Genomic DNA, 14,264 nt, shown 5'->3' with positions numbered 1-14,264 from the left:
GCGGGGCTTGATCCCAGGACCCTGGGATCATGACCTGAGCCAAAGGCAGAGGCTTTAACCCACTGAGCCCCCCAGGCGCCCCGAGAAGTGCTACATCTTAAAGGTGAAGGGCATGGGCTGAGAGTTGGGCATCTTGATGTTCAGGTTCCAGCTCTGTGGCTTACTCTCTGGGTGATTTGGGCAAGTGACAGAGCTTCTCTGTAGGTTAGTTTCCCCAAGCCCAGAACGGGGGTAATGGGCCTGGCCTCCTGGACAGTGTGGATAGTAAAGGGGTAACTATCGGTGTGGATGGGGGGTGCCAGAAGGCTGGCTCTGCCGGCTCTCTGACCCCATCACATGTCTTCCCGTCTCTCACATGTGGCCTGTGGCAGGGCAGGCCTCTCCTGGAAGCTGTGTGGAAATGGAACCTCTCTGATGCCCTTGGCCTCCATGGCATGGCTGCCAGCATGCCTGGGGCAGGTCCCAGACAGTGATCCTCTCTGCCAAACCCTTGTCTCCTGAGTGCATGCTGCCTGGGCCTTGGTGCGTTCAGGTGCCCCACCTGCCATGACTGTCACACCATCTGAGAGTACATGGGAAGCCTTGGCTTCATGCTGACTGGCGGCCCGGAGAGGAGGGTCTCCCACTGGAAGGCTGAGGAAGCAGAGGGTTAGGGAAGTAACCTGGTAAGTGAGGGGGCCCAGGTGTGCACTGAGGATGCAGAGCCCAGCTCTTAGTCACCAGGCTTTGCCGCCACAGGCATCCAAGCAGGGAGTGGGCAGAGCGAGAGGGAAGCGAGAGGGAGCGCAGGCAGGGACCCATGGAGGCCTTGTAGCATCTTGAGATTTACTGCCGTGCACCGTTCATTTCCTTTGTAACTCCGTACCTGGGGGCTACTCAGTAAGCATCTGCAGGGAACCCAGCCCCACTAGGGAGACCCCAGGCACCCAGGAAACGACAGTACCTGCTAGCCGTGGAGCAGAGTTGTGGTCTGGTCTGGTTGTGGAGTGAATTTGGTTCAGAGTGCGTGTGCCTGGTCAGAAAGAGGAGGGATCTGGCTAGGCCAGGATGCTGCGGCTATGAGGTCTTCCTAGAGGAAGTGGGACTTGGGCTGGGCCGTAGGACCCTGCCGTCACGTTCTCTGTGGGAGCCCCAGTCTGTGTGGATGGGATGCCCAGTGCCTCTTTGCTCTGGGATCTGCTGCGTGTGGGGCTCTGTACAGAGAAAGTCTCCATTGCTTCATGGAGGAATCATCAGCCCCCGCCAGCAATGTCTGTGGCCTTCTAGCCTGCAGGGGACTGTGTGCCACAGGGCCTGGCAGGTCCGGCATCTCTTAGGGGGCCGTCTGAACAGGCAGGAGGAAGCAGGAGCAGGGGATGAGGGGAGGGATATCACCTTTGTCAGGGAGCTGGTGTTTGTGTGGCCTTGCCTGTGTGGATCATACTCCTGGGAGAAGGCCTGCTCTTGAGTCCCAGGGCACCCAAGGTGCCTAGCAGGGTCCAGTGCAGTGCTGCCCTGGACTGGTAGGGAGGTAGGTGGGTGACAATGGCTGGGGCCCAGTTGCCATTCAAAGCCTAACTCTGCTCTGATAGGGAAGTCTCAGAGAATGGTAAGGAAAGTCTTTTCTCCTCACTCTGGCCTTCCTGAAAAGCAGGTCAGAGAGAGAGAGAGACAGGCAGACCAGCAGACCCAAATTCCCTGGGGAAGAGCAGGAGAGGCAGAGAAACAGAGGTGACCTTATGGGGGTTATGGGGGGGTGGAGAAGGGCAGGAGGCAAGGATCCTTTGAGCAGAGGACACCAACTGTCATCATGGGCTAAGATGCTTCCTCCCTTCAGCTGAGGGGGTGGGACAGAGGGGCCAGCAGCCTATTCTGTGACCCAAGCAACTGAGGAGATAAGAGTGGGCGTTTACCTGTCTCTTTTCCCTATTAGGACAGAATGTATGCTCCTTATAAAAAATTCAAACTGGACAAAAATATTAATATTCTATGATGTAGACAGTCCTTGTTCCCCGTAGCTGCCCCCCACCCAGATAGCAACTGTTAATGCTGTGACTTGGGGAGGGAGCAGCTGGGACTGTGAGGGCCCCTGACCTTTATGCCCTAGCAAGGATGTGTGTGCCTGCCCATTCCAGTTACCCAGAGCCTAGTGGGCTGGGGTAGGTCCAGACACTACTCTTTTGCCCCACATCCCAGGATCTTCCTGTGCTGCACAGGGCCTAGTCTAGGTTTGGGGAAAGTGACTAGGGCTTGACCTTTCAAGAGTTGAGTGTCAGGCGTTAGCTTGAGGAAGTAGGGGTGTGAGGATGTCCATGCAAGCTGGTGCATTTTTTCTAGTAAACCTCCCCTCCTTCCCCTTCCACCCCCATGTGACACATGCTCTGACCTGTGTCTTCAGTCTGTGTCTCTTAGTCTCTCTCTTCTCCCTGCACTCTTCCCACCCTCTCCCTGCCCCTGCTTACCATGAGAGCATGAAGATGTGCACCCATACTTGGAGCGTGGCCGTCTACCCTCCCTGGTTGTGCCATCTGTCCTGCAGCGGCCCGCCCAGGAGATGGTCTCTCAGGTGTAGGAGGGAAAACCAGCAACCCTGGTTCCCACTGCTTGGGGCATGATGTGGGTCACCTGTTAGAAGCCTGGCGCATAACACATGATGGGCACACAGAGGGTGCAGTTTTGATGGACGGTCCCAAATGGGTGCATCTGTGTATGTCCCTGGGAAGAGCTCTTTTCATACTGAAGATCCCCCCACTCCCAACCTGTTTATGCCTGAGAAGTTCAGGGAGCTGGTGCTGGTGGGGGACAGATCTTAGGGTTGGGCAGAGACCGCCAGAGCTCTGACTGAGGCAGGTGCGGGGGTGGTATAGCATGTGGTTTGTGTGTGTGTGTGTGGGGGGGGTGTAGTGTGCAGTGGGAGGGGTGGTGTGTGGGAGGGTGGGTAGTGTGGGGTGTGTGGGTGTGGTGTGTGTGTACTGAGTATGTATGACCTTGAGGCCTTCAGTGACCCACTGACATCACCGGGCCTCATTCCACCTTCGTGCTTCACCCGCTGCGTCTAGAATTCCAGGCGGAAAACTCTTTCCCTCCGAATTTTGAAGGCATGACTCCATAGGGTACCCAGTGTTGGGAGTGAGGACCCAGGGTTATTCTAATTCCTGAACGTACGAACCTGTGTGTCCAGTGTCTAGAAGCTTGCAGGGTCTCCTTCTCCTCTGCCCAGTGTTCTGAAACCTCACCGGGACACCTCCCGGCCTGGTCTCTGTTCCTTGTGCTGCATGCGTGTGGCCCTTCTGTGCCGCTGCTCACGTCCTTCAGGTCTGCAAGACTTTCTTGTGTTATTTCTTGCCCGGTTTCTTCCTCCTTGTGCGCTCTGGTCCCTCCCAGTCTTCCTCCCCTCTCCTTAAATTACTAGAGGATTGGTTGATTGGTTGATTGATTGGTTGGTTGATGAGCAGCTTTAGGCTTACAGAAAAGCCTGGAAGGTACAGAGTGTTCACATACACTCCCTAGCTCTGGCCTTTCTCCTCCCCCCTCCATTGTTTCTTCTTTTATTAGCATCTCACATTAGTGTGGCACCCTGTTATAACTGATGAACCAATCCCAATGCATCGTTATTAATTTGAGCCTGCAGTTTATATTATATATAAAACTTTGTCTTTTCTATTTTGTGGGTACAGCCAAATATATAACATGTGTTTACCATTACAGTAGCCTACAAAACAGTTCCACTGCCCTAAAAATCCCTAGGGAGTTATTGATTTTCAGCTTTTGCTCAGCTTTTCTCTTGTTTTGTGGATGGGAGGGAGGACTCCCAGGTCCCTCACACGTGGGAGCAGCCTCCCTTTTCTTTCTTGACTCGACAGGTAACTTGGTCATGAACCTCCTTGGACTGACCTAGCATCACCTCATCGTTGCCCTTCTACTTTCCGGGAGATTTCCTCCAGCTTATCTGGAACACAGTCTTTGAGTGTTGTATTAAGCTCTAATGTGCAAGGGAGGTTACACATTCTGGGTGCTGGTGTGAGAAAGGGGACCGATTTTCAGTCAGTCCTGTTTTCAGCCCTGCACCGGAGCCCATCATTTGGGCTTGGTGTCCCTACGTCTAGAAGGGTTCTGGTTCAGTTTCTCTGTGCAGCGTCTGTGCTTGTATCTGTGGGAGAGGGGGTGGGGCATGGCCTGCTGAGTAGAATGGGAGGGGACCCGGGTGGGGGTGTCCAGTGGCTCCACACAAGACGCTATGTGGAGCAAAGTGTGCTGCCTCTGGCCAGGAGTCTGGTCAGGAAGGAGGATTTGGGCAGCAGAGGAAGGAAGAGCTCCGTGCACACCCCTCCCCTGTAGGGTGGCCTCCACCTACCCTGTGCAGTGGTCATGTGTCGGGGGTCTCTCTGCGAGTGTGTAGTGGGAAGAACATGGCTTTGGAGGGATGGAAACTGGCTCTCCATCTCCTCTCTCCTTTCTGGCTGCTTGCTCTTGGAGGAGTTACTTCACCTCTGAGCCCTGACTTCTTGCTGTATAAATCAGGGTCACGGTTCTGACCCCCAAGGCTTGTTGTGTGTACGTGGGAGTGAAGACCCTTGTAGTCCATCATGATACACATGAGATGCTCAGCAGATGTGAGTGCCCTTGCCCCCACCCCCCAAGGTCTCTTACTTGAGGCCCCTGTATGCCGTTGTGTGCAGAGGTGTTCCTGGTGGGGTGTGGACCAGTCCGTGAGTGAGTGAGGTGTGTGTTCATGTGGGCTGGTGTTCCAGCCCTGTGCCTCTGATGCGCTGTTCTTTCCTGGACTCACCGGTGGCTCAGAGCAGAGCTTTGGCTGGGATGAGCCCAAGGAGATGATGTAAACAGGGAGAAATGTGGGTGGGTCTGTCTACCCCAGGGGCCTGGATGGTTAAGAGTTCTTCCCACACCCAGCCTCACCCCTTTGGGCCTCAGAATTTCAGATGGAGTAGGGAGGGGCAGCGGGGAGATCTCTGAGCCCCCAGGAAGGGGGATGGGAGGGCGGCATGGAATGGTGACTGTGGCCCTTCCCAGTAGCACCACAGAGATTCCCCTGCTCAGGATGTGGTTTTCCCCAACACGGACAAGATGTAGACACTTTCTCGGCTCTGCCTGTGACTCAGAAGGCCAGGCCTGGGTTGTGGGGGAGAGGCCGTGAGGGATGCCTGCAGGGGAGGGCGGGCTGCCTGGGCCCTGACCGTGACCTGACCGGAGCTCCACCCCGCCCCCCTTCTTCCAGGTGGTACAAGCTGCACTCCAAGGCCGGCAAGAAGGAGAAGGAGCGCGGAGAGATCCAAGTCACAATCCAGTTCACTCGAAACAACCTGAGCGCCAGCATGTTTGACCTGTCCATGAAGGACAAGCCGCGGTCCCCTTTCAGCAAGATCAAGGACAAGATGAAGGGCAAGAAGAAGTTTGAGCTGGAGTCTGCCTCGGCCATCCTCCCAAGCAGTGCCCTGGAGGACCCCGAGCTGGGCAGCCTGGGCAAGATGGGCAAAGCCAAAGGCTTCTTCCTCCGTAACAAGCTGCGCAAGTCCTCCCTGACGCAGTCCAGCACCTCTCTGGGTTCGGACAGCACCCTGTCCTCTGCCAGCGGGAGCCTGGCCTACCAGGGCCCGGGTGCCGAGCTCCTGACCCGCTCGCCCAGCCGCAGCAGCTGGCTGTCCAGCGAAGGAGGTGTGTGAGCAAGGGCCCTGCCCCGCTGGGGGACAGATGAGGGTTGGGGGGGCCCGGGCCAGGAACCAGGCTGCTCTCCCTGTTGCTCACTCATGGGTGCTTCCTTTTCAGGCAGGGACGCCACCCAGTCCCCCAAGTTGCTCACCCACAAAAGGACCTATAGCGATGAGGCCAGCCAGATGCGAGCGACGCCGCCCCGATCCCTCCTGGACCTGCAGGGCCACCTGGAGACTGCCTCCCGCTCCTCCCTATGCGTCAACGGGAGCCACATTTACAATGAGGAGCCCCCGGCACTCCCACGGCACCGCAGCTCCATCTCGGGCCCGTTTCCACCCTCCGGCTCTCTGCATAGCGTGTCTCCCCGGCCCGCTGAGGAGGGGGCTCGGCCTGCAGATGACTCTGGGGGCAGAGGCAGCCGCCGCACCAGCATCTCAGAGGTGCTGCCAGGACAGGAGGAGCTGAGCTCTCGGGCCAAAGTGTTGGTCCCTGGCACCAACCGCTCTGGAGAGGAGGAGGGGGCCCTGCTCCCTGAGGGAAAGCCCGTACAGGTTGCCACGCCCATGGTGGCCTCCTCTGAGGCTGTGGCCGAGAAGGAGGGAGCCCGGAAGGAGGAGCGGAAGCCCCGGATGGGTCTCTTCCACCATCACCACCAGGGGCTGAGTCGGAGCGAGCTGGGGCGCCGCGGCTCTCTGGGGGAGAAGGGGGGTCCCACCCTGGGGGCCTCCCCACACCACCCATCCAGCGGGGAGGAAAAGGCCAAGAGTAGCTGGTTTGGCTTGAGAGAAGCCAAGGAACCAACTCAGAAACCCAGGTATGTCCTTGGCAAAAGCAGCTTTGCTGTTCGGGGAGCATGCTGGGGTGTTTGCAGCCTGGATCCTGGGGCAGGGAGTTTGGAGCTGATGGGGCCCTTGGGCAGGCTGCTGTGGCTCTGGCTTCGCATGGTTGAGTGGTGGGGGGTACCACTTCCCCAGGCTGAGGCTCGTTGTTGGCACATGGACACAGGTAAGTCGCAAGGGCACAGCGCTCTGGGGGCCATATGGAATGAGGAGTCCCGTCTCCTCATGGTCTCCCGTCTCCAGTTGGCACACCTGCCCCCGAGGGAGGGGGAGGAAGGGGAGAAAAGCAGGGAAGGCCGCTTGTGTCAATTCTTTGCTTCCCAGCCTCCACCCCTTGCCCTCTGGCCTCAAGGTCAGGAAGCCTTGGCAGGTGGAGAGGTGGGACGGGGCCTATACCTCCAACCCCCCACCCCCACCCCAGCTGCCCCAGCTGGCTCTGTGACCCCATCCCTCTGAGAGATACCATCAAGTCACTGATGCCCCCACCCCTCTCTTCATACACTCAGTTGTGCCCCTGGCCTGGCGAGGGGCTATAGACAACTCCCTTAAAATCTGCTACCAACCTTCTGTCCTTGGACACTGTTGGGGCTCTGGCCCTCTGTTATCTCTTGCTCTTGGGGTATAGCAAGCTGAGGATGGCTGCTGTGTTCTGAATGTGCTGAGTCTCACCCTCGGAAGGGATGTAGGAGTCCTTGAGCTCAGGCCCTGGCAGAGCTCTCAAGAGGGTCCTAATACTAACTAGGATTCTGCACCCAGTTCCACTGTGGGGACTGGTTTCGCACATGCCCAAGCCGATCTCTGACACCAGCTGGGTGCCCTGCAGTTCAGCTCAGTGCTGACACTGTTGACCCGGAGACGCCTTGGACCCCACATAGGCTCAGAGCTACAGGATTGACACCCCACCCCTACCCCCAACTGGCTATTTCAGATGCCTGTGGAAAGTCCGGGTTGTCACCTGTGCTCCTGACCAGCCAGCTATAGATCGGAGGTCCTAGTGACTGCCTCCTTCCTTAGGTTTGATTCATTTGCTTGCTTCGTTCATAGAACTAAGGAACATTTTGCTTTCAGTGGTTTATTATAAAAGGCTGTAACTCAGGAGCAGCCTGGTAGAAGAGACGCACAGGACAAGGTCTGGGGAAGGGGCACAGGACTTCCGTGCTCTCTCCAGACACCCCACTCCCCCTGCATCTCCACGTGTTCAGCACCCGAACCCCATCCTTTGGAGTTCTTGCGGAGACTTCCTCGCACAGGTGCGAGTGATTAAGTAATTGGCCGTTGGTGGTCAGTTCACCTTCCAGCTCCTCTCCTCTGCAGAAATGAGGAAAAAGCTCCACCCTTCTGTTCATACTTGATTTCCCTGGCAACCAGCCTTAGGGTCCTCAGGGGCTTTCTAAAAAGTCCCCTCATCAACACAAACCCCAGTTGTGGTGGAAAGGGGCTTGTTACGAATCACGAGACGCCCATTTCACTCTTCCTGCTCTGCAGCATTTCAGGAAGGGAGGACAAGGGACATTAAAAGATGCTCTTACTCAGGAAATTCCAAGGGTTTTGGAAGCCTTGAGCCAGAAACTGTGGACGAAGACCCATACACACGAGAAGTATACATTTGGTCATTCAGATGACCGAATTGCAGTATCCCAGCCCCGGCCACCATCCCGGCCCTTTGTCTCCTCCTAGCTCTGACCATCTGAGGCTGCTGCACTGTCCAGCAGGGAGCAGGGAGGGCCGCCAGACATGGGTCCAGGGAACAGACGTCCCCACTTTTCAAGGGCCTGGGGCTGGCCCTGGACAGGGAGCGTCTGTGGCCGGGCAGCTGTTTCTGCTCTCAGTCAGCCTGCCCTGCTCCTGTTGACAGGTCTGTGAGTAGGAGGTGAGGCACCAAGGCTGGGCATGTGAGGAAGGGTCCAGAGAGAGGCTCCCATAGCCACTCCCCAGCAGTGGGGAGAGGACTCCTGTGGTCCTGGTTCTTCTCTTTCCCTGTGCAATTCGGGTCCACTGAGAGGGGTGGGGAAAGAAATGCCAGGCCTTTCTGGGTTCGGGTCTGGCCTCCTGGCGCCTCTCGTACACCTTGCAGCTGGGCCAGTGGAGTGGCTCAGTCTCTGGCTGATGCCACTCTCTGCCTCCCCTTCTGGGTACGTCAGCTTCTGTCCCTGTGACCCAGCCCCTGCTCATCAGATCCCAGGGGATCTGCTGGCCACCTGTAGCCGAGGGAAGATGGGCAAGAAGGGGATGGGCCTGCTGCCCTCTGATGGCTTAGGTTTGTGGGTGGTCCTGCGGAGGGAGGTGTCAGGAGGCCCAGATAGAGCATTTGCTGGGAGGAGCTGGGGGGGCCTGGGTCAGATGGAACATAGACCACGGCTCAGCATGTCTGTGGATCATTTCAGGGCCTTCTCCAGGACAGATAGACGCTGGCAGACATCTCCCGTGAGCTCTTTTCTGTGCATGTGCCCAGGCTTTGGGCTCAGACCCCTGCAGGCCAGACTTTGAGTGACGTTGGGGTTGTCCTCACTCTTGCTTACAGTCCCTGCTTTCCTTCTCCTGTGTCTCCATGTCTCCCAACTGCCCTTCAGAGTCAAGTTGGGTCCCCGCTGGCCGTAAGGCAGCTGAGGTTTTTGCCCTTCTCTTTGAATTCTGAGCTTGTCCTCAGCAGGATGGAGGGCATCCAGGGATCCCTCCCCTCCCAGGGGCTCATTTGAGGGTGTAGCTGCAGGGGCGAGGGGTTCTTTGGGTAAAGTGGGCTGGCCTGGATAGGCTCGAGACCTGGTCATTGAGCCTGTCAGCATCACCCTGGCCCTGGGCCTTGACAGAGCCAGGAAGGTGGCCAGAAACAAACAACACTTGGCCCTCGCCTAGAAGGCTTGCTCTGGGCTTTTGAGGAGAGAATGAGAAGTGAACTAATCCGTGGCGGGAAGCTGTAGTCAGACACCCAGAACCGGAGTGACTGAAGGTAGCTGCAGGTCCCTTTCGGGGCTCTGAGGTGTGTCCACAGGCCAAAGGTTCTGGGTGCCTGTGCCCCACAGGGCTACCAGTGCAGATTGCTGGGTGCTCCTCACTGGAAAGGGCAGCAGCGCCCTCTAGTGCTCCCACGCGGCACTGGTGCCCCACGGAGAGGCCTGAAGCAATCTTTTGGGCACACAGCAACCAGGAAAAAAGTGGCTGTTTTCGGAGAAGCCAGTGGCTGGGAGAAAATTAATGAGGGTGTGCGGGGTTGAAAAGATGGTCCTCATTTTCGTCTTGACCTGGCTCTAGTCTGCTGGGTCCCATGGCTGGGTGTGTGCCTGGGTTGGGGAGGGGATGGCGATTGTTGACACTAAGGTCTGAGCCGTGGAACCGGCCGCTTACTCACCCGGCTGTGAGCCGTGAGTCCTGAGCGGCAGCATGAGCCACGTACCGTGTGTCTGAGGACTGTCAAGGCCATGCAGGCTTGTCTTTGTGTCTATTCTTCTCTGACCCTTTTGGAGTATAAGCTCCCTGTGGGCAGGCCACCGGAGCTTGACTGCCCCGTCCTCCTCACGTTAACCACAGAACCCTGTGTACAGTAGGGGATCAAGTGTGGGATGCAAGTATTTTTTAACTGGGGTAAGTGTGGTACAGCATGGGGGCAAGTATATCGTGGTGGCCTCTGGGCGTCTGTGTATCTGTCCTGGCCCCTCACTGGAAGTAGTACATCGAGGTCCTGATGAGCCCGGAATGTGTGCTGGCTGCTGAAAGCTCAGAGTCTCAGTGGCATTCCCCATGGGGTAAATGAGGGACATGACATGTGTCCAGTGACCTTGAGCTAGTGTGGCCATCCATCCTGTTTGGGCCTGTTTTCCTGCTGTAGTAAATACTGCCCTTTTACCGTGGTAAAAATGTCCTGGTTTGGAAGGTAAATTATGTGGTGTCCCTACTTAGAGTTTCTTGGGCCCTTCTCTGTCACCTCCTTGTGCCCAGAGGATGGGGGAGGGTATGTCGAGTCTCCTGGACACCTTTCCTGGACATCAGGCTCCTCTCAGGAGGGCCCAGGGGATCCTGCCTCCGGAGGGAGGGCTGAAGGGCATGTTGGCTGGGGGGACACATGCCTCGAAGGCTGGCTGGCTTTGGCCTCGCGGGGGACTGCCCGGTGGAGAGCCTTGGCACATACACATGCCACCTTGGGGACCAGTGTGTGGAAATGACAAGGACATGCAGCTCCTCTCAGCCTGGGGAGGAGCTGTCCATCAGCTGCAGGGCTGGCCTGGTGATGCAGTCTGTCACCCAGCCACGGCGATGTTTAAGCAGGGGGCGCTGCAGAGAGAAGGGGGGATTCCTGTGTTAAGGTTTTACCAGCTGTCCTAAGGTTCCTGCAGGCCCTAAAGTTTTATTCTCTCAGGTTGTGGGGGTAGAGACATTTGGACTTCTCATTTCTTCCCCCAACCTTGTTTCTTAAAGAGAAGACAAGTCCTCATATGTTGAAGTCCTCTCTGTGTGCTGGGGGGATGGCACTGTGCTAGCTGGCTCGGCAGTCTCTGTCCTCAGAGCATAACCTGAAGAGATAACCCCATATGGGAATGGGTCTCTGATCTGTGCCAGCTGGAGTGGTAGGGAGGGGACAGGTGTGCCCCTGGTGTGGATCCAGGGCAAGGGAGGTATGTGGGGAAGCGGGTGGGGGTGTGTGTGTCACTGGGTAGAGGGATGGACGGGGCGCTCTCAGAGGTGCCACTGGCTTTTGGGAGCCTGCTGGGCCTGGCACCTGGAGTCTCTTCCTCTAGGGAGAGCCCTTCGCTGGTTCCATACCAACGGGTTTGTGTGTACCTCTGGGGAGCCAGTGGTGGGGAGGGTGCTAGCCTTGCCTGAGGCTCCCAGCCTACTTCCCTGCTGCTCTCCTGCCCTGCAGTCTTGACAGCCAGCCAGATTATTGTCAGACCACAAGGGTGAGTGGGGCCAGGCCAAGGGTAAGGGGGCGGGGAGTGTGCAGAGCTAAGCCTGGTGCTATTTAATGTTGATGGAGCTCTCTTCCTCCAGACGCCTTTGGTCACTTGTCAGAACGGGTTCTGGAGAGAGACAGGTGGCTCCGGTAGCCCTGTTCCTGTGGGCTGAGTCCTGCTGGTAGAGTTGGGCTGTGTCCGGTATGGGTGCTCTAGTCGGGGGGCAGGCTGGGGGCAGGGCTTTGACCCACATGGTGGTGGTCTGTTGCTCTCCTTCGTCCCTGAGGTAGGCACATAATGCCTGGGTCTGCCTGTGGCCAACTTGGAGTAAAGGGGGAAGGGATGTTTGTGGGGGTTGGGACTCCGGGCCTAGGATTTTACCTCTTTCAGTATCTTCACTATGTCAGGACCACAGAGGCAGAGAAGTGCTGGGAAGCCTGGTGGGGTGGGAGTCAGTGGGACTCTTACCTTCCTCCCCAGCCCCATGGCCCGATCTGTAAGTGGTAGTATGAGGCTGAGAAGTCACCCTTGAATGGGGAGTTATAGGGCAAAAGAGTCAGGAGAGTCTCTGGAAGCTGGATTCTTCAGAGAAAGCCAGGGTTTAGGACCCCGCTGTGCCCTGCCCATGAGGTGAGAATCCCAGAATCCCAGATTGTCTTGGGAAGCCCACCTTTGCTGGAGTCCTTCCCATTGTCTGCCCCCCAGTGTTTGTAGACAAGCTGGCCCAGACTCTGCTCAGCTCTGTGTGCGGCCCGCTCTGTCTGGGCCCCGGTTCCCAGAAGAATCCTGGGGAGCTCCAGAATTCCTGGCCTTGTTCCATAGGTGCCCCCCCCAACCCCAGCCTGCATGCCTCACAGGCTGGCTGGTAAAGCCTGGCTTCTGCCACCCCCGGACTTGCCCCCCAGTGTTTCCCCGTGAGAAGCAGCAGCTTGAGTGGAGAAGATGGAGGTGTAGGAATCCCCGGGATGTTCACTTGGGCAGGGATCAAGGAATGGGGGTCTTGGGGCTTAGAGTGGGAGCTGGAAGATGGGAAGCAGTAGGCAGTAGGAGAGGCCACCCAGGTCTGGGCCTGACAGGTGGGCTCAGCCACGAGGCAGCTGCCAACCACTGTTCGTGCTAAAACTGGGGCGTGCATTATCTTCCTGGTTTTCTGTCTGCTGGGGTCGTCCCCAGGAAGCCGAGAGCTCTGGTTTCAGAGTCTGTTCCTGTGCATGAGTCAGCCGTGTACCATGGGCAAGGTGCAAGTGCAGGGCCGTGCTCCCTCCCCCAGAGGCCAGCCAGTGTTCTCCAGCATCTGTGGGAGTGTAGGGCCACTACCATGGAATGGTTTTCCCAGGGGAGCCAGTGGTCTGTGTGGGGAAGACCCCAAGAGGCCCCAGGTGACCTCCGGAGTCGCTGCTGCTGCTACATTCCAGCCCTCGTCTCCAGAGCGGGGCTACTTTCAAGGCTGGCTCGTGGGTGCCCTTGGGGAGGGGCCCCCTCAGGTGGGCACCTGACAGGAGCTAGCCTTAGCAGGGTCTTGCCGTCCATTTGGGCAGGTGATGGCACCCCTCCAAGAAACAGGAGAGGCAAGTTCTTTTGATGGACACTTTGTCCTGTCCGATGCCTGCCCCATCCTTACCTCTTCTGCAAGAGGTCAGTAGAACCCATCTGTTCCAGCTGCCAGAATCCCAGGGACCCTGCGGGCTTCCATTCGCGCTGGCTTTGCCCAGCCGGATCTCTAGGCCTGGCCTTTCTCTGGCCTCTTTATCCTCTTCACGCAGCTAGTATTTCTTTCCTCTCTGTCTTTGAGGGGCTGTAAGACACCTGATTGGTTCTGTGGGTGTTAAGTCTGGTGTTGACAAGACTCTTCAGCCTCTGTGCCCCTGAAGAACCTTTGGTGGAGGCTGGGATCCTGCCTGGACATGGATTACATGAGCTCTGCCCAGCGTCTCCCTCCTTGGGCAGCCCCGAATCATATTATGTGTTGGGGTCTTCCCTTTGTCCCCTGGCACACCGGCCTGAACCCAGCCCGTGTGGGTGTGGCGTGCGGTACCCGGCCCGAGGCAGGTGTGGGGGGCTGGGCAGGCGAGGGGTATTCAGCAAGGCCGGTTCCGGTCTTGGCATTAACCAGGAGGCTCACGGTTTTGTCTCCCTCCACAGCCTGGACGTGTCTCCTCAGGTAGAACCTGACCCAGCTGCTCTTCCTCACCACCTCCCCTGCTCCCCCTGTGCTCCGGCCCTCCCCACTCCTCCTCCCACCGCTGCTCCCATGCTAAGCACTAACCTTTTTGCAGCCGCCTCCCCTGCTGCTGCTGCTGCCACCACCGCTGCCGCCTCCGCCGCCCCCGAAGCCACCCCATCTGGATTCTCGGGTCTCACCAACCCATTCCTCACCTCCATGCAGAGCAACCCTTTCTTCGAGGAGCTCCTAGCCGACATAGCACTAAACTGTCCTTCACCTGCTCCCTCTCTCCCCAGTGCCTCAAGGCCCAGCCCCACCCCCCTGGCCTCCCCTGGGAAAGCCCCGCCTGAGTGGGACGACACCTTCAACGTCTTTGCCGCCAGCAGGCTGCGTCCAGAGGCCAGGAGCAAGATCCTGGCCCCTGCAGGAGGAGTGGGGCTGGAGGTGACTGGGCCGCAGGAGCAAGGCCGCGGGGCAGTGACAGTGAAGGCGGCCGAGCCCCGGGGGGCCCCTGGGGGAGGAGGAAGAGGTGGAAGCAGCATGTGGCTGGAGCCCAAGCTTCCTCTGGACTTGGGACTGGACCGCTGGAGCAGCAGTGTGGCTGAGCTGGGGCCCCTGGGGCCAGCTGGGGCCGGCCTGCCCTCTTCATCCGCCCAGCTACAGCCAAGAGCCGCAGACTCGGAAGCAGACAGGGAGCCGCCAGCCCCTGGAGGGGATGCAGGGCAG

At 58.0% G+C, this 14,264-nt stretch overlaps 1 protein-coding gene across 1 annotated transcript in view; it reads left to right on the top strand.

Moving 5' to 3' along the window:
- LOC111148060 (RAB11 family interacting protein 5) overlaps nucleotides 1–14,264 on the top strand; it is a 36,043-nt gene that overhangs the window by 14,557 nt on the left and 7,222 nt on the right. The window contains exons 2-3 of the mRNA XM_022504436.1: nucleotides 5,216–5,652; nucleotides 5,764–6,463. Of these exons, the coding sequence (XP_022360144.1) occupies nucleotides 5,216–5,652; nucleotides 5,764–6,463 (1,137 nt within the window). The remainder of the gene's footprint in view (nucleotides 1–5,215; nucleotides 5,653–5,763; nucleotides 6,464–14,264) is intronic.

The sequence above is a fragment of the Enhydra lutris genome, unplaced genomic scaffold (genome assembly GCF_002288905.1).
Source record: "Enhydra lutris kenyoni isolate GAN:26980312 unplaced genomic scaffold, ASM228890v2 scaffoldscaffold18, whole genome shotgun sequence".
Taxonomy (NCBI): Eukaryota; Metazoa; Chordata; class Mammalia; order Carnivora; family Mustelidae; genus Enhydra; species Enhydra lutris.
The sequence above is the reverse complement of the archived record's forward strand: the minus strand, read 5'-3'. Positions and strand labels throughout refer to the sequence as shown.